The 24,779-nt window shown below is 51.3% G+C and overlaps 1 protein-coding gene across 1 annotated transcript; it reads left to right on the top strand.

Annotated features, from left to right (window-relative positions):
* Positions 1–4,573: 4,573 nt before the first annotated feature.
* TUBA1C (tubulin alpha 1c) lies at positions 4,574–12,566 on the top strand. Its single transcript, XM_084751524.1, has 4 exons — positions 4,574–5,003; positions 8,845–9,067; positions 9,203–9,351; positions 11,511–12,566. The coding sequence occupies exons 1-4, from the start codon at positions 5,001–5,003 to the stop codon at positions 12,483–12,485; spliced, it is 1,350 nt and encodes a 449-aa protein (XP_084607650.1). The 5' UTR covers positions 4,574–5,000; the 3' UTR covers positions 12,486–12,566.
* The last annotated feature ends 12,213 nt before the right edge of the window (positions 12,567–24,779 follow it).

The raw sequence follows: 24,779 nt of genomic DNA, 5'->3' as shown, positions 1-24,779 counted from the left end.
TCAGTGTTGGCTCTGAGTTGCTGATCCTCCAGCCCGTGCCTTCTAAACTCTAGGCCAGCGTGTGTGCCATACCTCGTACACCGGTGGTCTTAGACAGAAGACAGTGGCTCAGAAAGGAAGGCAGCAGCCACACTCGGCATTGGCTTACTCCTTGAACCCCAACAGCCAGGCCTCAAGCAGAAGGACTGCCATTAGTTGGGGGTCAGGCATGCTGACCTGATCTCAGCCAGGTGTGTGGTACACGTGGTGGGGTATACCTGTAATTCTAGCAGAAAGCAGAGGCAGGAGGATAACCACAAACACAACGCCAACCTAGTCCACACGGTGAGTTCCAGACCAGTGCCGGGACTATGTAGTGAGGCCCTGTCTCAAGAGGCAAAGAGCAAAATCATATATAATTTTTTAAAAGATCCTGACACCACACTCACCACACACCCATCCGAAATAAAAGCTAGGAATGGTGGTATAAACCTATAATCACAGATCAAGAAGAGACTTGATACCCTACGAGCATATACAGGGGGAGGAGGTCCCCCTCAGTCACAGTCATAGGGGAGGGGAGTAAGGGGAAAATGGGAGGGAGGGAGGAATGGGAGGATACAAGGGATGGGATAACCATTGAGATGTAATATGAATAAATTAATAAAATAAAAATAAATAAAACAGTCCTTTGGTGGTGGCACATGCCTTTAGTTCAAGGACTTCTGGAGGCAGAGGCAGGTAAATCTTTATAAATTTAAGATCAGACTGGTCTACAGAGCAGTTCCAGGACAGTAAGGACCAGAGGGAGAAAGCTCGTTTTGAAAAACCAAAATAAATGAATAAAATAATTAAAAGAAAAGAAGTTGGGCCGGGCGTGGTGGCGCACACCTTTGATCCCAGCACTCAGGAGGCAGAGGCAGGAGGATCGCTGTGAGTTCAAGGCCAGCCTGGTCTACAAAGGGAGTCCAGGGCAGCTAAGATAACACAGAGAAACCCTGTGTCAAAAAACAAAACAAAACAAAAAACAAACTGAGTGAGAGTAACACAGGCTTAGATTATGGGAGACCTGGGTTCAATGCCCACACCAAAACCAAAACAAACTAATTCGTGAGTGGGCTGACTGAGGGGAGAGGTAGAGGCCTAAAAGCTGCCTCAGGGGGAGCAGTCTGGGCCTCCGCCTTCAGTGAGAGGGAGATTCAGCCTGAAGCCAGGGAATGAATGAACCAGCTTTTGAATAACAAAAGAACTAAGAGAAGGAGCCTAACTTAGTCTAGGGTAAGCAGGAAGGTGTTTAATTTACTTTTTCCCTCAGAAGGTTCTAGAATCTAACCTATGAAGTGAACTGACAACATAGAGATTAACGGGGAGGGTGGAGGGAGAACTGTACAATTACAGTCATACGAATAAGCACAGAGGCTGTGCACAAAGCGAGAGTCAGAGGGAAACAAGATGGCTGAGCCTTACAAAAAACTGAAAAAAGGCTCAGGGCGTAGGCCTCTTGGGAGAGGGTTAAGGCAGAGCTGTATAGGCTACAGGCTGTGGGAAAGAGTTGCACAGCCAGCCAGGTTGTCTGCCTGTGAAAAGGGAGCCTCGCCGGGCAGTGATGGCATGCGCCTTTAATCCCAACCCTGGGGAGGCAGAGGCAGGAGGACCGCTGTGAGTTTGAGGTCAGCCTGGTCTACAAAGCAAGTCCAGGACAGTCAAGGCTACACAGAGAAACCCTGCCTCAAAAGACAAAAACAAAAACAAGCAAACAAACAAACAAAACAGAAGAAGAAGAAGAAGAAGAAGAAGAAGAAGAAGAAGAAGAAGAAGAAGAAGAAGAAGCCGCCTCTTGGACTGGAGACATGTCTCTCTGCCTACAAGGCTGGGTCCCCATGTTCACAGAAATAGCCTTCTGTAAGCAAGCCTCAGCTTTTGGAGCTATTTCAATGCCTACAGGGGGTGAGGGGACATTCCTGAGGTTCAGGGACCCTCAGAAAACCAGTGCTTTCTCAGCTGGTGTCTACAAGTTATAAAAGGAACTAAAACCCTCAGGGGCATTCCACTGTGGGCTGCCTGGGTGCTTTCTACATATGGGAATGAGTGCAATTATTAAATAAATACTGCCATAAATAGGGACATTTCCAGACCCCAGGGTATGTCTCAATAAAAAACAAAAATAACCCGGGCGTGGTGGTGCACGCCTTTAATCCCAGCACTCGGGAGGCAGAGGCAGGTGGATCGCTGTGAGTTTGAGGCCAGCCTGGTCTACAAAGTGAGTCCAGGATTGCCAAGGCTACACAGAGAAACCCTGTCTCGGGGGGAAAAAACCCTAACTGATGTTAAAAAAATTAATTTATTCAGATTACAACTCAATTGTTACCCCATCACTTGTATCCTCCCGTTCCTCCCTCTCTCCCCTAACCAATTTTTAAAAATATTTTTATTTTATTGTTTCTGTGTGAATGTATGCTCTATGGTGTGGGCTATAAAGGTAGGATTAAAAGGTGCCCAAGAGGACCAGAAGCTGGCATTAGATGCCACAGAACCAGAATTACAAGGTAATTGTGAGGCTCTTGACATGGATACCAGGAACTGAATTTGGCTTATCTGGAAGAACATTGAGTATTCTGCCTTCCCCCCAGGGTTTCTCTGTGTAGCCTTGGCTGTCCTGGACTTACTTTGTAGACCAGGCTTGGCCCTGAACTCACAGCAATCCACCTGCCTCCACCTCCCAAGTGCCACCACAGCTCATTAACTCATTCTTTTTCTTTTCTTTTTTTTAAGGGAAAACACCACTGTTTTTCTTTTCCTTTTTTTTTTTTTTGATTTATTTATGTATATTAGCACTCTATTGCATTTGTGCCTGTATGACAAAAGAGAGCACCAGACAGAAGAGGTCATCAGATTCCATTTATAGATGGTTGGGAGCCACCATGTGGTTGCTGGGAGTTGAACTCAGGACCTTTGGATGAGCAGTCAGTGCTCTAATCCTCTGAGCTATCTCTCCAGCTCCCTCACTGAGTATTCTTAACCATTGAGTCAAGCTCCCAAACTCCAGTTTTGAGTGTTTGATACAACATATTTCCAGCATGACAATAAATCATGACAGAGTCTCAAGTCACCTAGGAGATAGACTTGGGCCTATGGGCTGTCGTCTTGATTGCCTTGAGTCGGGAAGACCTACCCACTGTGGGCAGCACCATTCCCTAGCTGGACCCTGAATTGTATAAGTGGACAAAGGGAACAGTAACTCATTTATTGCTTCTTTTCTTTCTTTCTTTTTCCCCCCCCCTGAGACAGGGTTTCGCTGTATAACAGCTCTGGCTGTCCTGGAATTCCCTCTGTAGCCCAGGCTGGCCTTGAACTCACAGCCATCTGCCTGCCTTTGCCTCCTGAGAGCTGGGATGGCTTAGTTCAGTCTTACACATCACAAATAATACTCAACACCTTGTCACACTGTTCCTCCCCTCCACCCCCCAGGCAGGGTTTCTCTGTGTAGCCTTGGCTTTGTAGACCAGGCTGGCCTCCAACTCACAATGGCCTCTGCCTCCAAGTGTTGGGATTAAAGGCGTATGTCGGCTGTTGTTTTGTGTGTGTGGTGTATGTGAGTGTGTGTGTGAGAGAGAAAGATGCTTGTGTATGCGCCTAGGCCAGAGGACAACATGTGCTGCCTTTATGACTCTCCACCCCATTTTTTGAAACATGCTCCTTCACTGAACTTGGAGGCCTCTGATAGCACACGACCAGCTGGCCTGTGAGCTCCAGGCTCTTCCTGTCTCTCACTCCTTAGCCTGAGGATTACAGGCAAGCACCACTCTGCCTCCTCACATTTTCCCAACAAGCCATCTCCTCAGCCCAACTGGATGGCACTTCTGAGGAAATCTGCTTGGCAGAGCTGCTGAGACAACTGACACAATCTGGCTAATAAGTGCTCTGCCTGCATGTACACCTGCAGGCCAAAAATGGCATCAGATCACATTATAGATGGTTGCGAGCCACCACGTGGTTGCTGGGAATTGAACTCAGGACCTCTGGAAGAGCAGTCAGTACCCTTAACCTCTGAGCCATCTCTCCAGCCTATCTGGAGTAAGTCTTACTTCTCACACTGTGAGACGTCTGTTCACCTAATTTAGTTTCTTGAGCTGTTGCCTCGTCTTCTGTAAAATGGGTACAGCAGCCACCTTGCTCTTGGACCAGACAGACCGTCGTAATGTACTGTGAACTGTCCACTCTGCGTCCCAGATTGGGAGAAAAGGCTAGAAACCAGCTTGAGCACCACAGCTGTGATTGCGCTGGCAGAGGAGGGAGGGGGGATGAACAAAGGGCTAGCCCAAAGGTGGGAGTAAAGTGCTTAGGACCCACGGGTTAGGAAACAAGACTGTGTTCAGGAGCCGCACTGGCGATGGTGCTGTAACTCGGCTTTGGCGTCAGCTCCACCCCTCCCACTGTGCCGTCAAGAGAACAGGGCGTTTCCATCCTGGCCCCCTGAAGCTGTCTCAGTCACCACGCTGCGGGCGGCGGCAGGTCTTTGGGTCACCTCGCAGCCTCTCTCTTCCGGGCCCCAAGGCCTGGGTGGGGCGACCGAGCCACAAGCGGTGGCGACCAGCTGCGAGTCCCCAGGGAGAGCGATCCCAGCCGCCCCGTCTACCTGGGGGCTTTCTTCCGGCCCGAGCTGCACAAAGATCTCGCTTGTCCTTCAGCTTCCAATCAGTCGCCTTCTCCACCTCCTTCCCCGCCCCACCTGGCCCTGGCGTGGACCCTAGATGTCTCCTCCTCTTCCCACTCGCAGCTCCTTCTACAGAGTTTGGTTTGAACTTTCGAACCCGCCAATCACCGCCCTCGGAGTGCGGCCCGGGGCGTGGTCCGGGGTCCATCCTCCTGACGCGTGGCCTGGGTCAGGGTATATAAGACTCCTCCTGGAGGCGGACCTCACTCTGCCTCTCCCCCGGACTCCTTGGTAGTCTGTTAGTGGGAGCGCCTCTTCACCCTCTCTTCACTTCCTCAGTTTTCGCGGACCACTTCAAGGACCAAATATGGTGAGTGTGGCTGGGGAGCAGCGACGAGGTCGTCTGAAGGGACTGCAGGAACCGTGGGCTGCCCGGGGGGTCGGTGCCTTCCATAGCCCCCGACCGCCGCATCCAGTTAGCCTGGCTTCTGGTGGCCAGGGTTGGGGAACCTAGTCCACTGGGCTTTGGCCTGGAAGACCCGTCCCGAGTACCACCCTCTTAATCGGACTGGGAGACCATCCCGTCTAGGCAGCCGGCCGCTCCTGGAAAGGCAGGGAACTTTCACGTTGACCACAAGAGTTTAAAGAAACTGAAAGGTCTCCTTTTCTCCTAAGTGATGTCGCTGTCCCAGCTGGGGTACCCCCAGAGGACCTCGTGCTCTCAGGACGGGGCTGAGCAAACACTTCCGGGCACTCTCCACGCCCTGTGACTCGCTGCTGAGTCACCTGTGACCAGTCCTGGGATCTTCCTGCTGCAGCTGTGCACCTGGGAAGGCGAGCGCCTCCATAGGAGGGGATAATAATTAACCATCAGATCCAGCGTAATTTCTAGTGTTAATGCAGAGGCATATTAAGTCAAGTTAAACACATTAAAAAGTTCTTTCTTTTTTTTTTATTTTTTATTTTTGAGTAAACTGGTACCAACAAAAACGTTTGGGTTTTCTAGACAGGGTTTCTCCGTGTAGTCCTGGTTGTCCTGTCGCTCACCCTGCAGACTAGACTTGCCTCCGCAAGTACCATTGCCTGGCTTGTATTTTGGTTGTCTCATGGAGCTCATGTCAGCCTTGAAATCACTGTGTGGCCAAGGACCACTTAAGCTCAACATCCTCCGTCTCCACCCCACCGGAATCCTGGGGTTAACTCTCCAAGCACAACGGTATATCCGTTCATTAAAAACAAAACAAAACAAAACAAAAACAAACAGGAACTCTAGGGTGGTGGCTGGCTGCCTTTAATCTCTGGGCTCTCTGGTAGAGAGAGAGGCAGGGGGAATCTTCTGAGTTCAGGTCAGCCGGAGCTGCATGGTGAGACCCTGTCTCAAAAACAAACAGGAAACTACCAGGCACTGAGCCCGATGTGGATGGGGAGGGCACTGGGTAGTTCTGTAGTCTTGGAAGGCTGAGACCAGGTCATCATGAGTTTGGGGCTTTTCAGGTTCGCTAGTGAGTCCCAGGCTAGTGTGGGCTTACAGACTGACTAATCTTACAAAGAGGAACTCCATTACAGCCTTCAGATTTAACTCCTTCCTACATCTTTCCCGTGAAACAGCCAAGGTCTTCTCCCCCACATCAGCAGGTTCAGCTGTTCTGAGTGACTTTTGATGCTCTATGGAAGCTTGTGTGGGTGTGGGTTGTTCGTGTAGCCCAGGCTGCCTCACTCTTCTTGGTGAAGGATGACCTTGACCTTGAACTCTGACCTACCTCCCACCGGGATTACTGGCCGGAGCAACCACGTGTGCTAATCAAGACCTCTCCCAACTGTGCTAAATCACCAGCCGCAATAGCTATTGGTTCTTCAGTTCCCTTAGCCGAGCAGGTGCTTGGGATGCTGGTATGCTTGGGTGGGGGTGGGAGAGAGCAGCTTTCCTTGGGGTTCCCCGGTAGTAAGCCCCTTTACCAGGTGAACCAACTGCCCTCCCACACACACACAGGGTGAAACTGTTTCAAAACTGTATTCTGAAAGGAGAGAGTCAGTGAGTAACAGTGCAGTAGTTACGAAACTATGTAACAACTGGTTTGAGCGCTTTTGGCCAAGCAAAGCTACAAAGATGCAATTCAGTGGAGCCCGAGCTCACCTGTTAGGCAAGCCCTGGTTAAGTGAATGGCTTTTTGCAAGACAAGCCTCTTAGCCAGTTGAGGCAGGAGTAGACTGACTCATCCTTGCCTCCTCTCCGAGCCCAAGCGCCCTTGACTTTGCCTTCTTAACTTCCAGGATGCCGGACTGTCTTTTGAAGATGTTACCCTGCGGATGTATGTGGTCCACAGCATGTTTGTGGAGCTGAGACAACTTGGGAACATTGGTTCCTTCTTTCTTTATACTTCTTTTGTTTGTTTTGTTTTTGGGGGGACAGGTCTCTCTGTGTAGCCTTGGCTGCCCTGGACTCCCTTTGTAGACCAGGCTGGCCTCGATCCGCCTGCCTCTGCCTCTGCCTCCTGAGTGCTGGGATTGAAGGCGAGCAACACCACGCCCGGCTCCTTCCTGTGTACTAAGTAGGTCCCTGGGATTGAGCTCAGATCATCCCACTTGGCTGAAGTTGACCTTAACTCTTCATGCCATCTGGATAGCCCAAAAAAGCAGTTTGGGTGTGGTAGTGCAAGCCTTTAATCCCAGCACGCCATTAAAGGCTCTGCGAGATAAAGATGGAAGTTGGGCCGGGTGTGGTGGCACACGCCTTTAATCCCAGCACTCAGGAGGCAGAGACAGGCGGATCGCTGTGAGTTCGAGGCCAGCCTGGTCTACAAAGTGAGTCCAGGACAGCCAAGGCTACACAGAGAAACCCTGTCTCAAAAGACAAAAAAAAAAAAAAAAAAGATGGAAGCTAGCCTGGTCTACAGATTGAGTCTAGGACAGCCAGGCTACACAGAGAAACCCTGTCTTGAACCCCACCCTGCCAAAAGGCAGTTTAGACTGAAACTGGGGTGCTAAAAGGCCTCAGTTGAAGTGCCTTGTTAGAATGGAATGGCCCTCAGACACTGCTCCCTCAGGCCTGGCTGTGGTTCTGCCTAGCTTCAGGGCACTGTGGAGGTTCCAGGGTCCAGGGCAAGGTCACTGGAACAGGAGCCGCACCTCCCCCACAGTGCTGGCCAGGAGACACTGACCTCACTGGTGTGTGTGGTCAGAACCCTTGGATTGTTTTATGAGAAACACGAGTGGAAAGGACGTGACAAGTCAAAGGTTGTCAGTGACGGCTTGTTTTATTACCCTGGCCTGTGAAACTCCTCCTCGGAAAACCTGGGTGTTGAACTGATAACCCATGAAAGTGTTTGCTGCTTGAGGAAAACAGTAGGAGTGGCAGGAGACTCTACGGCAAGGTTTCTGCCAGACTTACTCACTGGGGCTCATGGTGAACACTGGTCCCCTCTTAGTCCTGGGAGTGCAGGATTAGGCAGGAGTGAGTTCAGCAAGGAAAGGCCTGCCTACAGGTGTCTCCCCGCGGTGAACGCTTGCAATCCCTTCCCCTGAAGTGCCAGAGATGCATGCATAGTCCAGCTACTAGGGAGCAACCAACTTCTCCTGTTTCCCCCACTCTCCTGCCCCGTTTCTTAAACTATTGCTGTAAAGTTTTATGAGCCTTCTGGCCTTTAAAGCATCTCTTCCTCTTACCAGATGGGTTGACAGCAAAGGAAAAATGTCCTCACAGATTAGCGTCTTCTCTGGGCTGGAAGGCTGCCTCTGGCCACACTTGACACACAGCTAAATGCTTATCTAGCGTTTCTTCCCTGAGTCATGGGGCCGGTTTAAGCTGGTTTTAAAGGGGAGAGGAAGTTTTGTCTCCTAAAGAACAGGATAAAAGAGGAACCACAGTCAGAGTGACTCAGCCCTGGGAAGGAAAGATTCTGCTCGGGTTCAAGGGCTCAGCGGCCCGCTTAAAGGAACTGGGGAATTCTGGCACAATCTTGAGCACGGCTCCTGAGCTGCTGTGGGTCCCGGCGGTGGAAGGGCCTGGCCTGGCCTAGGGCATCAGCATTCGTGCCCTCCGGAGAGTACTATTTCCCTGAGTTAGCACTTCAAGAAAGATTTTTGGTTTGAAATACAGGAGTGGCCTCTGAAAAGTGATTTGAAGGGTTTTTTCCTTAGCTGTTCCTCATGTGTAAAGCTGCCCCAGCCCCTCGTAAGTCACATTCTGACACTTTCTTCCTCCCGGTCCGCAGCGTGAGTGCATCTCCATCCACGTTGGCCAGGCTGGCGTCCAGATCGGCAATGCCTGCTGGGAGCTCTACTGCCTGGAACATGGCATCCAGCCTGATGGCCAGATGCCGAGTGACAAGACCATCGGAGGGGGAGACGATTCCTTCAACACCTTCTTCAGTGAGACAGGCGCTGGCAAGCACGTGCCCCGGGCGGTGTTCGTAGACCTGGAACCCACAGTTATAGGTAAGCTGACCCGGAGCTTCCCTTCCCCGAGGGATTCCTTCCTGCTCACATACTCAGGATCTCTTCAGACACAGGAGGGGCAGTGAGCTGTGTGGCTGGTTGGTGGTGGACGGCTGATTTCTTCTCCTTTGGCAGATGAGGTTCGCACTGGTACCTACCGCCAGCTCTTCCACCCTGAGCAGCTCATCACAGGCAAGGAAGATGCTGCCAATAACTATGCCCGTGGCCACTACACCATTGGCAAGGAGATCATTGACCTTGTCTTGGACAGAATTCGCAAGCTGGTAAGTGCAGGGGGCTGTATGGGAGAAGGACTCTGTACACTGCGTCTTACCAGGATTTGAGGTGTGCTCATCCAGTGAGAACCACAGGCTCTACCCTCCCCTAACACTGGAGACTGTTGAGCCTGTTTCAAGCTCCCCCTTTTTTGGTTCTCTTGGTCACTCTGAGTGGGTGACTGACACCCACATGCAACTAAAACTCCTTTGGAAATCTGGACTGGTATCTCCTGTTAGTAAAGCTCATCCATAGAGCTAGTTACCTGGCTTTAACAGGGCCCTGGAGTCAGTCTTGAATCAGAAGAAAGAAAGAAAGAAAGAAAGAAAGAAAGAAAGAAAGAAAGAAAGGTTTCAGAGCCCAAGAAGCCAGTATGACACCTACTTTAAAAGTAGGCCATAAGCTGGGCAGTGTGCCGGCCTTCAATCGCAGCACTCAGGAGGCAGAGGCCTTCAGATCTCTTGTGTTCAAGGCCAGCCTGGTTACAGAGCGGGTTCCAGGACAGCCGAGGCTGCATAGAAAAACTCTGTCTCAAGACATGCTCACCACCCCTGCCAAAAAAAAAAAAATTAAAAAACCCGACTAGTCCTGCAGCACATCTTGAGGTAGAATCACGAGATTTCATATTGGGCAAGCAAATATGTCATTGGAACTTCCAGGTTATAAATTCTAGAAAAGGCCCGGTATGGTGGCGCACGCCTTTAATCCTAGCACTTGGAAGGCAGAGGAAGACAGATTACTGAGCCAGCCTGGTCTACAAAGTGAGTCTAGGACAGACAGCTAAGGCTACACAGAGAAACTCTGTCTCAAATAAATAAAAAAAAAAGCAGTTTCATGGTGCCCAGTGTCTGGAACTGGCTCTGGGTGACCTGTCCTTAGCAGCTCTAGTCTGGTCAGGAAAAGCTGGTTAAGTGCTGTTTGAATGGACAGCCTGGCAGTCAGGTGAGCACTCTGTGAGGCTTGTAAGTGATTAACCAAAAAAAAAAAAAAAAGCATGCATGCAGGCTGAGGGGCGGAGCAGGCTGAGGGACAGTGGCTCCTTGGAAAAGTCAGTCACATTATGATTAGGCCACCCCAACTTTGCCTCACTTCCCATCGAATCAAGTTACTCGATTCTAGTGCAAACAAAGCTCAGTTACAACACTGATATCAGGGACCTGCCTTCAGGGATATAAACACCAAGCAAAAGCCACTCACAGTTCTGGGATGATCTCTACCCAGAGGCGTGCATTTGATCTTGGTGTCCCTGTGTGTACAGGCAACACAATGGATGGTGACTGGCAGGTCTGATATTATTGTTTGCATGTAATCAGAATTAGAATATGGACCCATAAGATGGTAGAACTAAAGGATCAGTAAAAAGGTCACAGTTAGGGGTGGGGAGGTAGCCCCCCAACAGAGTATTTGCCCAGCTTGTACAAGCAGGTCCCATCCCCGGCATCAGAAAAGTGCCTTTGGGTTTGTAACAGTTTGCAGTAGAATAGACCAGTTGAATGGAGCTGGGAGCCCCAGTGACCTGAGGTCTAGTGGAAAGCTGATAAATAAGGGAGTCACCTTGCCAAGGATGGAACAGGCACCTGAAGACTTGGATGCTTACTGTGCCAGCATTATTCCAAGGACTCAACCTGAGCTAGGTCACCACTCATTTTAATAAGCGAGATAGAGAGGTTAGTTTGTCCTGTCACATGTGAGGAGGCCCATCAGCACCCACGCACCTCTCCACACCCCCCGCCCCCCTCGCCCCCTCGCCGCCTCACAATAACCTGGGCAGTGAAACTTGGCCATCCCGTGTTCCAGCTTGGATGTTTCACACTGATCTGGCAGCTTTAGTCAAGGTCTGAACTCTGGTGACTCCAGCTGATAAGGGGGGCGGGGAGCGTGCCCTTGAATAGCGAAGTCACCAGCAGCCAAAGCCTGTTGTGTCTGTTCCAACCTCCTAATGTCCTACTGCAGACACAAGAAACTCATATGGAATCGGCTTTAGGAAGTGTCCCCAGCCCCAGAAGTTTCTTTGAGTCACCCGAGCATTTTGAAGCCTTTCCTAACTGCTCTAACTGGATGTTCTTGAAGACTCGGGAGTTTGCCAATATTTAGTCACAGGCTCATAAACGCCCACTGGGGCTTTCACAAGATGTCTTCAACATTAAAATGAACTTTTCTGTTGCAGGCTGACCAGTGCACGGGTCTTCAGGGCTTCTTGGTTTTCCACAGCTTTGGCGGGGGAACTGGCTCTGGCTTCACCTCCCTGCTCATGGAGCGGCTCTCTGTTGATTATGGAAAGAAGTCCAAGCTGGAGTTCTCCATTTACCCCGCCCCCCAGGTTTCCACCGCTGTGGTTGAGCCCTACAATTCCATCCTCACCACCCACACCACCCTGGAGCACTCAGATTGTGCCTTCATGGTAGACAATGAGGCCATCTATGACATCTGTCGTAGAAACCTCGACATTGAGCGCCCGACCTACTGTAACCTTAACCGCCTTATTAGCCAGATTGTGTCATCCATCACTGCTTCCCTCAGATTTGATGGGGCCCTGAATGTTGACCTGACAGAATTCCAGACCAACCTGGTGCCCTACCCTCGCATCCACTTCCCTCTGGCCACATATGCCCCTGTCATCTCTGCTGAGAAAGCCTACCATGAGCAGCTTACAGTAGCAGAGATCACCAATGCCTGCTTTGAGCCAGCCAACCAGATGGTGAAATGTGACCCTCGCCATGGTAAATACATGGCTTGCTGCCTGCTGTACCGAGGTGATGTGGTCCCCAAAGATGTCAACGCTGCCATTGCCACCATCAAGACCAAGCGTACCATCCAGTTTGTGGACTGGTGCCCCACTGGCTTCAAGGTTGGCATTAATTACCAGCCGCCCACTGTGGTGCCTGGTGGAGACCTGGCCAAGGTCCAGAGGGCTGTGTGCATGCTGAGCAACACCACAGCCATTGCTGAGGCCTGGGCTCGCCTGGATCACAAGTTTGATCTGATGTATGCCAAGCGTGCCTTTGTGCACTGGTATGTGGGTGAGGGCATGGAGGAGGGAGAGTTCTCTGAGGCCCGCGAGGACATGGCTGCCCTGGAGAAGGATTATGAGGAGGTTGGGGCAGATAGTGCTGAGGGAGATGATGAGGGGGAGGAATATTAGCCCGGATGCTTCCGTCGTCCTGCACTATCAATAAAGCTGGTCCCATCTTAAGTGGCTCCTTCCCTTCTCCTCTGGGATAGCGTCTGGCTAGTATGAGATGTAGTTCTTTGGGATCCATTGTTTAGTTTGACAGCCAAAGGGGGGAGAGGCACAAGGTTCCTGAAGAGGGCATGGGTGCTTGACTGGCTGGCGCGCTTAGCCTGCTTATAATTACAGCACTGGGGCCAGGCGTGGTGGCGCACACCTTTAATCCCAGCACTCCCGGAGGCAGGGGCGGGCAGATCACTGAGTTCGAGGCCAGCCTGGTCTACAAAGCCAAGTCCGAGACAGTCAAGGCTACACAGAAACCCTGTCTCAAAACAAAAATCAAAACCAGACTGGTGCCTTTTTAAGTTTGAAGTTTGAGTAACCGTCACAGTGCTTGTACAGAGGGAAGGAGTAACCGTCACAGTGCTTGTACAGAGGGAAGGAGTAACCGTCACAGTGCTTGTACAGAGGGAAGGAGTAACCGTCACAGTGCTTGTACAGAGGGAAGGAGTAACCGTCACAGTGCTTGTACAGAGGGAAGGAGTAACCGTCACAGTGCTTGTACAGAGGGAAGGAGTAACCGTCACAATGCTTGTACAGAGGGAAGGAGTAACCGTCACAGTGCTTGTACAGAGGGAAGGAGTAACCGTCACAGTGCTTGTACAGAGGGAAGGAGTAACCGTCACAGTGCTTGTACAGAGGGAAGGAGTAACCGTCACAGTGCTTGTACAGAGGGAAGGAGTAACCGTCACAGTGCTTGTACAGAGGGAAGGAGTAACCGTCACAGTGCTTGTACAGAGGGAAGGAGTAACCGTCACAGTGCTTGTACAGAGGGAAGGAGTAACCGTCACAGTGCTTGTACAGAGGGAAGGAGTAACCGTCACAATGCTTGTACAGAGGGAAGGAGTAACCGTCACAGTGCTTGTACAGAGGGAAGGAGTAACCGTCACAGTGCTTGTACAGAGGGAAGGAGTAACCGTCACAGTGCTTGTACAGAGGGAAGGAGTAACCGTCACAGTGCTTGTACAGAGGGAAGGAGTAACCGTCACAGTGCTTGTACAGAGGGAAGGAGTAACTGTCACAGTGCTTGTACAGAGGGAAGGAGTAACCGTCACAATGCTTGTACAGAGGGAAGGAGTAACCGTCACAGTGCTTGTACAGAGGGAAGGAGTAACCGTCACAATGCTTGTACAGAGGGAAGGAGTAACCGTCACAGTGCTTGTACAGAGGGAAGGAGTAACCGTCACAATGCTTGTACAGAGGGAAGGAGTAACCGTCACAATGCTTGTACAGAGGGAAGGAGCCGCCTCACAAGCCACCGCTGCAGGGCGGGCCAACAGTTCCTGACATGGCCACCTTTGCCCAGTGACCTACTCTAATGGGACCAGGTTACTACCTTTCCCAAGATGGCTTTGTAAGCCTGGCCAGAGCTTACACTAAATTTCTCTCGGTGAGGAGAAGTGAACTCAGGTGCCAGGTGTGGCTCCTGTTTGCAGCCCTGCCCTACAGAGGCTGAATGCCAAAACCAACCTGGGCAGACTCCTGAGTTAAAGGCCGTTTAAGAGAGATCTTAGACCCCACACCCATTGATTCCACCACCACCGAAAGAAAGCTGTGGAGCATGTTGGCCTGTAACTCCAGGGGATTTGACACCCCCACCCCCCACCGCTTCTGGCCTCTGAAAGCATCTGCACACACATACAATCTTAAAAACCCCAGTGTCTTGTGTAAGGCATGTCTGTGGGTCCCGTTTGGCAGGCGTTTTCTGTTCTGTAACAGCTTTCTGCTTTAGTCATTTCTGCAGCACTGCGGTTTTGAGTGCTTGGGACAAGCTAAGCCCCCTGCTCTGAGCTGAACTTGACCAGTGAGCTGCTTATTGGACTAGTTCTTCCTGAAGCTCTGGGGACAGGAACATCGCCTAGCTAGGATGACAGCCAGGTGTCTATTGACTGCAGTGTGTGACTGGGGAAGATGGGACAGCCAGGTATGGGGGGGCCAGATAAATGTTTCAGGCTAGCAAAAAACCCAGGTATATCTGAAGAGGCTCATTTCCCATTAAAACCACCCCCAAGAAAGCAAACGGACATATGTGGTCCTTTCAGCCTTTCAGAAGGGCCTGGTGGAGCCTGAAGCCCCGACACCCCTTCCCCCTGCTCCCCAGCAGCCACGCCTGCCTCGCCCGGAGGAGCAGCCTTTGCCAATTCCCTCAGCTCTTATATAGGAGCCAGGAAGAAAGGTGAGGGAGGAAGAGTGTTGCTGAGGAAAATCATCTCAGAGTGGAGCCTGGGGAGCTGAAGAGCAAAGTGCCGCTGGTCTGGGAGGAATCTGCCCTTGAAGGATGATTTTCCTTTCCGTGTGGGTGGAAAAGTGCCCAGAAGTTAGCCTCCAGCGAGAGCAAATATACTGGAGGTCCGGGTCACTGCTTTGTGGCTGACAGTCATCTGAGCTGCTCTTGAGCACAACAGGAAAGTCTTTGGGGGTCTGGGAGGATAAATGGACAGAGCCTAAGAGGTGTGTGGGTTTCCAGCCTCATTGTCCAGACGGGGCTCTCACTGCCCTCACCCGACCTGTGCCTTCCCCCTCACAGTGTTCTGGAGGGGCAAGTGGGCCCAGGCAAAGCTCCTCCAGTGTGAGAAGGAACAAAGAGCAAGGGTGGGGGCAGTCTGCCTGTACTCTCAAGTCTTCCATCAGCTGGTAGGAAATGTCCGTGCACCGACAGAAATAGGAGGCTGTGTAAGTTAAACTAAAAATCCAGCCTGGGGCTGGAGAGGTGGTGGCTCAGCAGTTAAGAGCACTTGCTACTACTACTGCTGGGCATGGTGATGTATGCCTTTAAGCCCAGCAGAGGCAGGTGGGTTGATGTGAGACCAGCTGGTCTACAAATCAAGGCCAGGGCAGCCAAGGCTACACAGAGAGACTGTCTTGTGGGGGGTGGAAGGGGGTAGGGAGGAGCACTTGCTACTTCTGCAGAGGACCAGGGTTTGGTTCCCAGACAGCACCTGCATGGCAGCTCATAGATACCTGGAACTTCAGTTCCAGGGGTCTCTCCTGGCCTCCATGGGCAAAACACACACACACATATACACATAAGCAAATGTGGCACATGCCTTTAATCCCAGCACTCAGGAGGCTCAGGGAAAGTGTAAAGTGAGTCTAGGACAGCTATGACTACACAGAGAAACCCTGTCTCCAAAAACTAAAACAAAACAAAAACATTACTCCTGAAGAGAACCTAGTCTTCAAACCTCTGACTTCTGGAATGTTCTATGGCACCCTGAAGGATTGTGGGAGGAAAGGCTACATTCATAGCTTATCTCAGTGTTCTTTACCTGATAGACGAAGCCTGGAGAGATTAACTAGCCTGAAGCAGCAGAGCAATTAGCACAATTGAAATGTGGCCCCCAAACTCCTGACTGAACAGAGATGTCACCTTTGTACCTGGCTGCCTTTCCTTGCCAGGGGGGTGGTGTCACAACCTAGAGTGCTGGATGGAACTATATCCTGAAGAGACCTTGGGTCATTGGTTGTCACCAGACATCCCAGAAGCCCCAGGTAGCAATATACAGTGGTCTAGCACCCAGGCTGAAGTTATTTCCCTAGTGAGCAGGCCTCTAGGTCTTTGAGTAAATTCTCCAATGGTGGGGAGATACTGAGAGGGTTGCTGACACCATCTGGACTCCTATTCACCAGATAGCAGCTGATTCCTGGTTTTTTGTTTTTGTTTTCTGAGTCAAGGTTTCTTTGTGTAGCATTGGCTGTCCTGGACTGGCTTTGTAGACCAGGCTGGCCTCGAACTCACAGCGATCCACCTGCCTCTGCCTCCTAAGTGCTGGGATTAAAGGCGTGTTCCACCACCACCCGGCTTGCAGCTGATATCTAACTGTACAGCTCGCATCTGAAATATTGCCCTGTGGACCACTGAGTGCCTATCAGCCAAGGTCACAAGGTGGGGCATCGAGATTTGACCTTGGCAGATGGGGTTTGGGTGGAGGTCCAGGAGACAGGGCAGCAGAACTGAGAGAAGAGCCCTGAGTGCTTGCGGGCAAGGGTGTGGAAACTCACCTCCAGCCTCACGGAGAAGGTTGGTCCCTTTTCCTGACATCTGAGCCCATCAGCACCCCATTCATCCCGGGAACCTTGTGTTCAGAGTTAGTCAACTTCTGTGCGGTTTGGGGAAAATGGGTCATTCCTCCTCCAGTGCTCCAGAAGTCAGCATCGGGAGAGAAATATTAAGAGTCAAACATTTGGCAGAACGGGACAGGCAGGAAATCTTATAGAACAGGAAGCATCTTTTTAAAATAATTTTATGTGCTGAGTGGCGCACGCCTTTAATCCCTAGGCACTCAGGAGGCAGAGGCAGGGGGATTTCTTTTTCTTTCTTTTTTTTTTTTTTTTTTTGGTTTTTCGAGACAGGGTCTCTCTGTGTAGCCTTGGCTGTCCTGGCCTCACTTTGTAGACCAGGCTGGCCTCGAGGCAGGGGGATTTCTATGAGTTCGAGGCCAACCTGGTCTACAAAGAGTACAGGACAGCCAAGAATACAAGAGAAACCCTGTCTCAAAAAAAAAAATGTATGACCCGGGCGTGGTGGCGCACGCCTTTAATCCCAGCACTCGGGAGGCAGAGGCAGGCGGATCAATGTGAGTTCGAGGCCAGCCTGGACCACAAAGCGAGTCTAGGACAGCCAAGGCTACACAGAGAAACCCTGTCTGGAAAAACAAAACAAAACCAAAAAAAAAAAAAAAAAAAAAAAGCAACAACAACAAAACTGTGTGGTGGAATCCACTACAGAAGTGTTGTGTATGAAGGCTCATACATCTATATGTACATGTGGGTAGTTTGGTTTTATGCTTAAATAGAGTTTCACACTAGCCTAGGCCGGCAAATAAAGCCCTGTTAAGCGTGCCAGAGCCTGGGCCTTCCCACTACTACGGTAAATCTTTGTTTAAACTAATCAAGGTAATTTTAGTCCCCTTGCCAGGGATTGGTTAAGGAACCGGGCAAGTGATGTCATTATGGAGATGAAGATGAGGTAATGTCTGCTGGTGTGGGGGATGGGCCAAGGAAGGCTTCTGGCTCTGGAGAAGGAGTCTGGGAAAGGGTTCCGTTTCTCAAAACCTTTGCACAGCATGTGAGTGTAGGACACTTGTGCAAACTGCTTGCTGCTGCTGCAACTGTCCTGAGACCATAAGAGGGACAGACAGAACAGAAGCTAACATCTTAAACCTGAGGCAGCAGAAAATATAGAAAGGAAACTGGTTCTTGACGATATTTTGAGGCCCTGACTTTTTGTTTTGTTTCATTTTTCTGGTTTGTCGAGACAGGGTTTCTCTGTGTAGCCTTGACTGTCCTGGACTCACTTTGTAGACCAGGCTGGCTTTGAACTCACAGCAATCCACCTGCCTCTGCCTCCTTGGAAATTTCTTTTTGAAGAGACAGAATATGGTATGTTCTGGGCTGAGGTAATGGGCTCACTCAGCCTTTCTCGTGTCTGGTGCTTGGTTCCCCTAACTCCGGGAGCCGAGGTCCAGCCCTTCTCATGTCTAACATCGCCCCGGCAGGGTGCTGAGCCCACACTCGGCCGGCCTCTTTCCCTCGCTTTCTTGGTTGCCTTCCACCAGTGGCTCCTGGTCAGACAGACTGACCTGTTCCTTCCAGTCTTCCTGAGACACCTGGCCCAATGCAAACTGTACATCAAGACAGTACAGAGAACAGCAACAAGCCTCCGAAACCGCACCAACCTTCTTCCTCCCTGCTCACACCCGTGTCCGGCTAGAGCCCAACTCTACCTACACAGGTGCACAGAAAACCAAGAAGGCAAGTTCCAAAGCCACGGACTCCTCCTGTCAAAGTAAGCCTGACCCGGATGGTACCAAATCTTCCTGAGCTTTCCGTTTCATTTCACCTTTAGATGAGAGGTGCTACAGGGGGCCTCTGGGGTGGAAGACAGGCCAGGCTCTGTAGCCTAGGCTGGCCTGGCACTCACACTATAGCCTGGGCTGGCCTGGCACTCACACTGTAGCCTAGGCTGGCCTGGCACTCACACTGTAGCCTAGGCTGGCCTGGCACTCACACTGTAGCCTAGGCTGGCCTGGCACTCACTCTGTAGCCTGGGCTGGCCTGGCACTCACTCTGTAGCCTGGGCTGGCCTGGCACTCACACTCTAGCCTAGGCTGGCCTGGCACTCACACTCTAGCCTAGGCTGGCCTGGCACTCACACTCTAGCCTAGGCTGGCCTGGCACTCACTCTGTAGCCTGGGCTGGCCTAGCACTCACTCTGTAGCCTGGGCTGGCCTGGCACTCACACTCTAGCCTAGGCTGGCCTGGCACTCACACTCTAGCCTAGGCTGGCCTGGCACTCACACTGTAGCCTAGGCTGGCCTAGCACTCACTCTGTAGCCTGGGCTGGCCTAGCACTCACTCTGTAGCCTGGGCTGGCCTGGCACTCACACTGTAGCCTGGGCTGGCCTGGCACTCACACTGTAGCCTAGGCTGGCCTGGCACTCACACTCTAGCCTAGGCTGGCCTGGCACTCACTCTGTAGCCTAGGCTGGCCTGGCACTCACTCTGTAGCCTAGGCTGGCCTGGCACTCACTCTGTAGCCTAGGCTGGCCTGGCACTCAGGGTCCTCCTGTGTTATTCTTCTGAGAGCTGAGAGTATATTCATACCCGCTATGTCTGGCTCAATTTGGGATCAATCAATCCTGAATTGGGAGGAAATAGGAAGAACAGGAACATAGAACATTATTGGAACGATTCAGCGAGTTTGAGTGTGAACTGCACAGTATAAATGTATGTATATACGTGTGTGTGTCAGTATATATGTATAATGTTATGTAAATTTATTTTGACACTAAACCTCTTAAATAGAGGATGAGCATGGTAGTGTATGCATGTAATTTCAGCACTTTGTAGGCTTGTTTCAAGTGTGTAGCCATGTTGAACTATATGGCAAAATCCTCTCTCTCTCTCTCTTTCTTTGTCTTTTTGGTTGTTTTTTTTTGTTGTTGTTGTTTTTCTTTCTTTCTATTTATTTATTTATTTTGGTTTTTGAGACAGGGTTTCTCTGTGTAGCCTTGGCTGTCCTGGGCTCTCTTTGTAGACCAGGCTGGCCTCAAACTCACAGCAATCCACCTGCCTCTGCCTCCCAAGTGCTGGGATTAAAGGCGTGCGCCACTGTGCCCGGCTCTTTTCTTTCTTTCTTTCTTTCTTTCTTTCTTTCTTTCTTTCTTTCTTAAGAGAAGGTATCACTATGTAGCCTTGACTGTCCCACAATCCAGAACTTGCTATTAGGTCAGACCTGCCTTGAACTCACTTCCCAAGTTCTGGGATTAAAGTCGTGCTTCACCCCATCTGCCCTATGTTGGCTTCTGGGGTAATTAAGAAGCTGCCGAAGCCCAAGGGGGCGGGATCCAGGCTCTAAACTCCTAAAACCAGCACTGCTAAGACTCCTCTTTAGACATCCTGATGTAATTCTTGTCATCTGTGAAAAGCAGCAGGATGATTAATTTCGAAGCATCCTAAATCCTAGAGTCCCAAAGGCTTTTGGGTCAGACTGTGGACATGCCATTCTGCCTTTTCACCAGTAGGTGGCAGCAACAGCTTTATTTTTCAGAACAACCAAAAAAAAAAAAAAAAAAAATTGGTCCCAGAGGACAGGAAGGAGGTGAAGTGGGGAATTTCAGGTACTTTAAAGGCATTTTGTCGACCTAGGTCCTAAGCGAGACAACCCAAACACAAGAGCTGACATCTGCTCTCAGGATGAGCGGGTCTCAGGGAGGAGAGTCAGACCGAAACCATGCGGTGTGGCTTTGAGCAAACCGCTTCATCTGTTGTTTATCTTCATTTTCCCTTTTTCTTTTCTTTCTTTCTTTTTTTCTTTTCTTTTCTTTTTTTTGATATTTTTATTCACTTTTACTTTATGTGTTAGTGTATTTTGCCTGCATGTCTATCTGTGGACGTTGGATCCTCTGGAACCAGAGTTATGGTGCTGGGAATAGAAGCCACTTCCTCCAGAAGAGTAGCTAGTGCTCTTAACTGTCGAGCCATCTCTCCAGCACAGACAGCTACACGCGCACACACACACACACACACCACACACACACCACACACACACACACACACACCACACACACACACACACACACACACACACACACACCACACACACACCCACACACACCACACACACCCACACCCACACCCACACACACCACACACACCACACACACACACACACACACCACATACACACACACACCACACACACACACACACACACACATCACACACCACACGCACACACACACACACTTTATTTTGTAAACTGAGAACAGTAACAGCAGCTATCTGGGTAGGCTATTGTGATAATAGAATGTGACTGAGTGTGTCAAATACCAAATGTTAGTGCTAATAAAGCAGGCTGAGAAAAGGGAAGAGGTGGGAAAGATGAACCAGGATAGTCCCTGACTGGAGGGTGGAGCTCTGGGGCAGAGATGGGGGCGGGGGGGGGGGGAAGAATTCTACTCTTGGAGCATCTCTGTAGGTGGGTCTCCTGTGTCTGACTGGTGGACTCTCTCTTGAAAAGTGGGATCCTGAACCGGGTGTGGTGAAGCACGCCTATAATCCAGCATTCCAGGAGACAGAGGCAGGCGGATCGCTGTGAGTTTGAGGCCAGCCTGGTCTACAAAGTGAGTCCAGGACAGCCAAGGCTATGCAGAGAAACCCTGTCTCAAAAAACAAACAAAAAAACCCCCCCAAAACAACAAAAAACAGCCAGGCATGGTGGCGCACGCCTTTAATTCCAGCACTTGGGAGGCAGAGGCAGGTGGATCACTGTGAGTTCGAGGCCAGCCTAAGTCTACAAAGTGAGTCCAGGACAGTCAAGGCTATACAGAGAGACCCTGTCTCGAAAAACCAAACCAAAACAAACCAAAACAAAAAAACCCAAAAAACAAACAACAAACAAATAAAAAAATACAGACTGAGCTCCCAAATCTCAGACCCGTGTATTACAGTGCCTGGAGACGTGTCCCCCATCCCTCTGCAGCCCTCCCCCCCCCCCCCCCCCCCCGCAACTCGTTGGCCTTGCTTTCATCCTCTTTAGACCTTTCCACTCATCTGCTTCCAGCCTCTTCCCTACACATTACCTCTCCTAACCCAGCTTTGGGTCCACAGCACATAACTGACTGGGACCCTTGTTGGTGACCTCACCTTTTTTGCAAGCCCTTGCACATATATCCAGCTGTTTCTCTAAAAACCTGCAGGAGAGGCCAGGCACTAAGTGCTTTCCATGCTATATAGCTCATTGGCTCCTCCCACTGATGTGATGTAGGCACTATTATTAGCATCTATTTAAGGATAGATAAAACAGGGCGGACTCTTCAGGAAAGCCCAAAGCATACTGCTCATCAAGCTGAACAGCCAAGTCCTGAGTCCCAGCACACTAAGATGAGCCCACCTTCCCCTCCAGCCATCAGCTAGGTGGTACTTGGCTCCTTCTACCTGGGGTCCAGCATTGCTCTTGGCCCCCAGGGAGGACAATCCAGATAAAAACTCAGATCTCCTGGCCCCCAGAGGGTGACAATATTAGAATAGCAATGACAACAAAACCGCCAATAAACACCACCTTACCTTTTTGAGCCTTCACAACGTTTGTGTTAAGGCTGTACATATATTCCTTCATTTAGTCTAGTGGTTATCAGCCTGGGGTCGCGACCCCCCCACAGGGGTCACATACCAGAGTTACATTATAACAGTAACAAAATTAGAGTCATGAAGTAACAACAAAATCATTGTACGGCTGTGGGAGGTGGACTATGAGGGACTATGTTAAAGGGTCACAGCATTAGGAAGTTTGGGGACCCCTGATTTAGTACCCCAAGGTTTTGAGGCGACGGTTTTACTGACAAGAAAGGAAAGTCAACAACAAGGCTGGATTTCTAGGGCTGGGGAACTTTCAGGAAGGACTGCAGCTTACCTGTGACTTTTTTCATCCCACCTCCCTCTCCCCCAACAGCTTCCAGGCCTGGCTCCTTACCACTAGGCACGAAACCTTCTCTGCCTTTGCCTCTCTGTGTTGCTCACACAGGAAGACTGGCCTAGCTCACTCCCCCTACTACTGAGCGGCCTCCTGGCCCCCTCTTCTCTAAGGCCTCTGAGTAGTGAGCTGGGGCTTAAGCTAGAGCGGCAGAGGCCAACAGAAACTTTACCTGCTTGATACCCTGGGCCCAGGACCTCCCCAGCTCTGGGCTCAGCCACCGGCTCCCAGTGCAAGGCTTGTGCCGGCCCTCCGCTGGCATGCTCTCCGGGCCTCATCTTTGGCTTTTGGAATCTGGGTTAGACGGAACTGCAGACCAATGACAGCAACTGCTTAGAGTCCAGGTCTGCAGCAGAGAGCGTCACAGCACGGAGCAATCTCACCTCTGACCTACCAGCCCGTTACCCCATCCCAGATGGGATTGTAACTCTCTCTACTCCAGGAACTGGGGTGGGGCAGCCCCCCACAAGGTTTATTCACCTTGTTTCCTCTTTCCCAACCTCCCTTTTCACATTGCCCTAGCAACTAGATCCACCAAGGAGCGGGACCTGGCAGCTGAGCTGGGAGAGACTAATAGCCCGGAAGGAAGGAGGAGCCTGGAGAGGGAGGAAGGCTAAGGGTATGAGCCAGCTGGGGCTGGGCGTTGGCTCTGGCCCATCTCAGAGGACGCACAGAAAGGGAGGGAGGGCGGGGGCCGAGCTCTCTGCTCTGCGGTATGAAGGAGCTGGCCAGCAGGGAGCCGCCCTCCTCAATCCAGTCAGACATCCATCCTGGAACCCCAAACCTGCTTCTCCCATGTCCGGCTTGACCCCTCTGAGGTAGACCATCCATCCTGCTTGAGAGCCCCAGAGTCCCCAGTGGCAGCAGCCATATGGCTCCCAGCAAACTGGAAAAGCCTCAGGATCCTCCAGCGCATCCAAACCACCCCATTCCACTTGTATTCTGCAAGTGGTGTGACACACAAAGGCCAGACACCAGCCTTCCTGCTAACTGGGGTTGCGGGTGTTGTGAAGGGTGTGTTTGTGTAATGTCTGTGCATACAGGCACGTGGGGCCGACTATGCACTGCATGTTTGTAGGATCTACAAGATGGCTCAGTGAGTAAAAGGAGTCCGTGGTCCTGTCTCAGGACCTCTCTCTCTCTCTTTCAGGTCGTACAGGGTGGGTCTCTTTTTCCATCTCATCTCTCTTTATCTGCCCCCATTTCTGGGTACCTGCACCTCCTCAGTAATGGAGACTGGTGCCTACTAGTCTGTCTTTCGACCCTGGTGGCTGCTACCCCTCAAGCCCCCCCCCACCCCGCCCCCTTCCTATTTCAGGAATTCCTCTGCTTCCCGTAAGGCCCGTGGCTGCAGGGCAGTTGGTGTGGAGGGGGGCGAGAATCCAGTAACTGCTGACAGCTATATACCACAGGCCTCTAACATGGCAGAGACCCCCCCCCCAGAGTCCAGACACACCCAGCCCCCAATGAGGTGCCCACCCTTGTTGAGGTGGGTGTAAAATCCAATTGTGGGGGCTGTGTCTTTAAGGTGGAAACATCAGCCCTGCAACTTCGGCTGGGCTGAGGGCAGGGGGGAGGGGAGCTGGTCAGTCCATTAGCTGCAGAGCTGGCGCCAATCGCCAGACCTTTGCCGTGCCCTGGGGAGTAGGCAGAGATAAGCCCTTCCCCGAGCCCCCCTGCCTCAGCTCTCCTGTCCGCTGTGTCTCTTGGTTATGGTCAGCGACATGCGTGTGTGGGGAGGGGGGAGCTGACAACAGGTGAAAAAGGAACCCCAGTTCCGGGAGACAGGCAGAAACACAAACTTCCCCGCTTAGACCAGGTTCTCTCTCCCTCTACCTTCCTCCCTTCTCATTGCTGAAAGCTTGTCCTTTAACCCCAGATCCCCCATTCCCTAATTTTTACCTCCTCGACTGAGGGGGCACCCCAGGTCAAGTCATGACCTCCTACCCTAGGCTCCAGCGTTGGATGCATGTTCAAAAGCTCGGACCCCCTAGCTCACCTCGACCCTGCCATCACATGCCTGATCTCAGCCAGCAGCAAGGGGAAATCAAACAAGCGGGGTGCCAGCAACCAGGAGAGTGAAGGGGGTGGTGTCGCCGCTCTGCAGGGTGGGGCATCCCCCTCCCCACACAGGCCGACTGTAGTCAGGCCAGTGGGAGGAGCTGTCGTGCCCCCCACGCCCCCACCCCCCTAGACCGCAGGGCTATAAAGGCGCCCCGCACCAGTCTGCG

Source organism: Acomys minous (genome assembly GCF_964271855.1).
Source record: "Acomys minous genome assembly, chromosome: 12".
NCBI lineage: Eukaryota > Metazoa > Chordata > Mammalia > Rodentia > Muridae > Acomys > Acomys minous.
This window is presented reverse-complemented; position numbering and strand designations above follow the sequence as displayed.

Bases quoted from the DNA above. Each gene is read 5' to 3' on its own strand.
- TUBA1C (XM_084751524.1), top strand. The intron at 9,068-9,202 runs GTAAGCTGACCC...CTCCTTTGGCAG, and splicing joins CCTGGAACCCACAGTTATAG to ATGAGGTTCGCACTGGTACC. The intron at 9,352-11,510 runs GTAAGTGCAGGG...TTTCTGTTGCAG, and splicing joins TGGACAGAATTCGCAAGCTG to GCTGACCAGTGCACGGGTCT.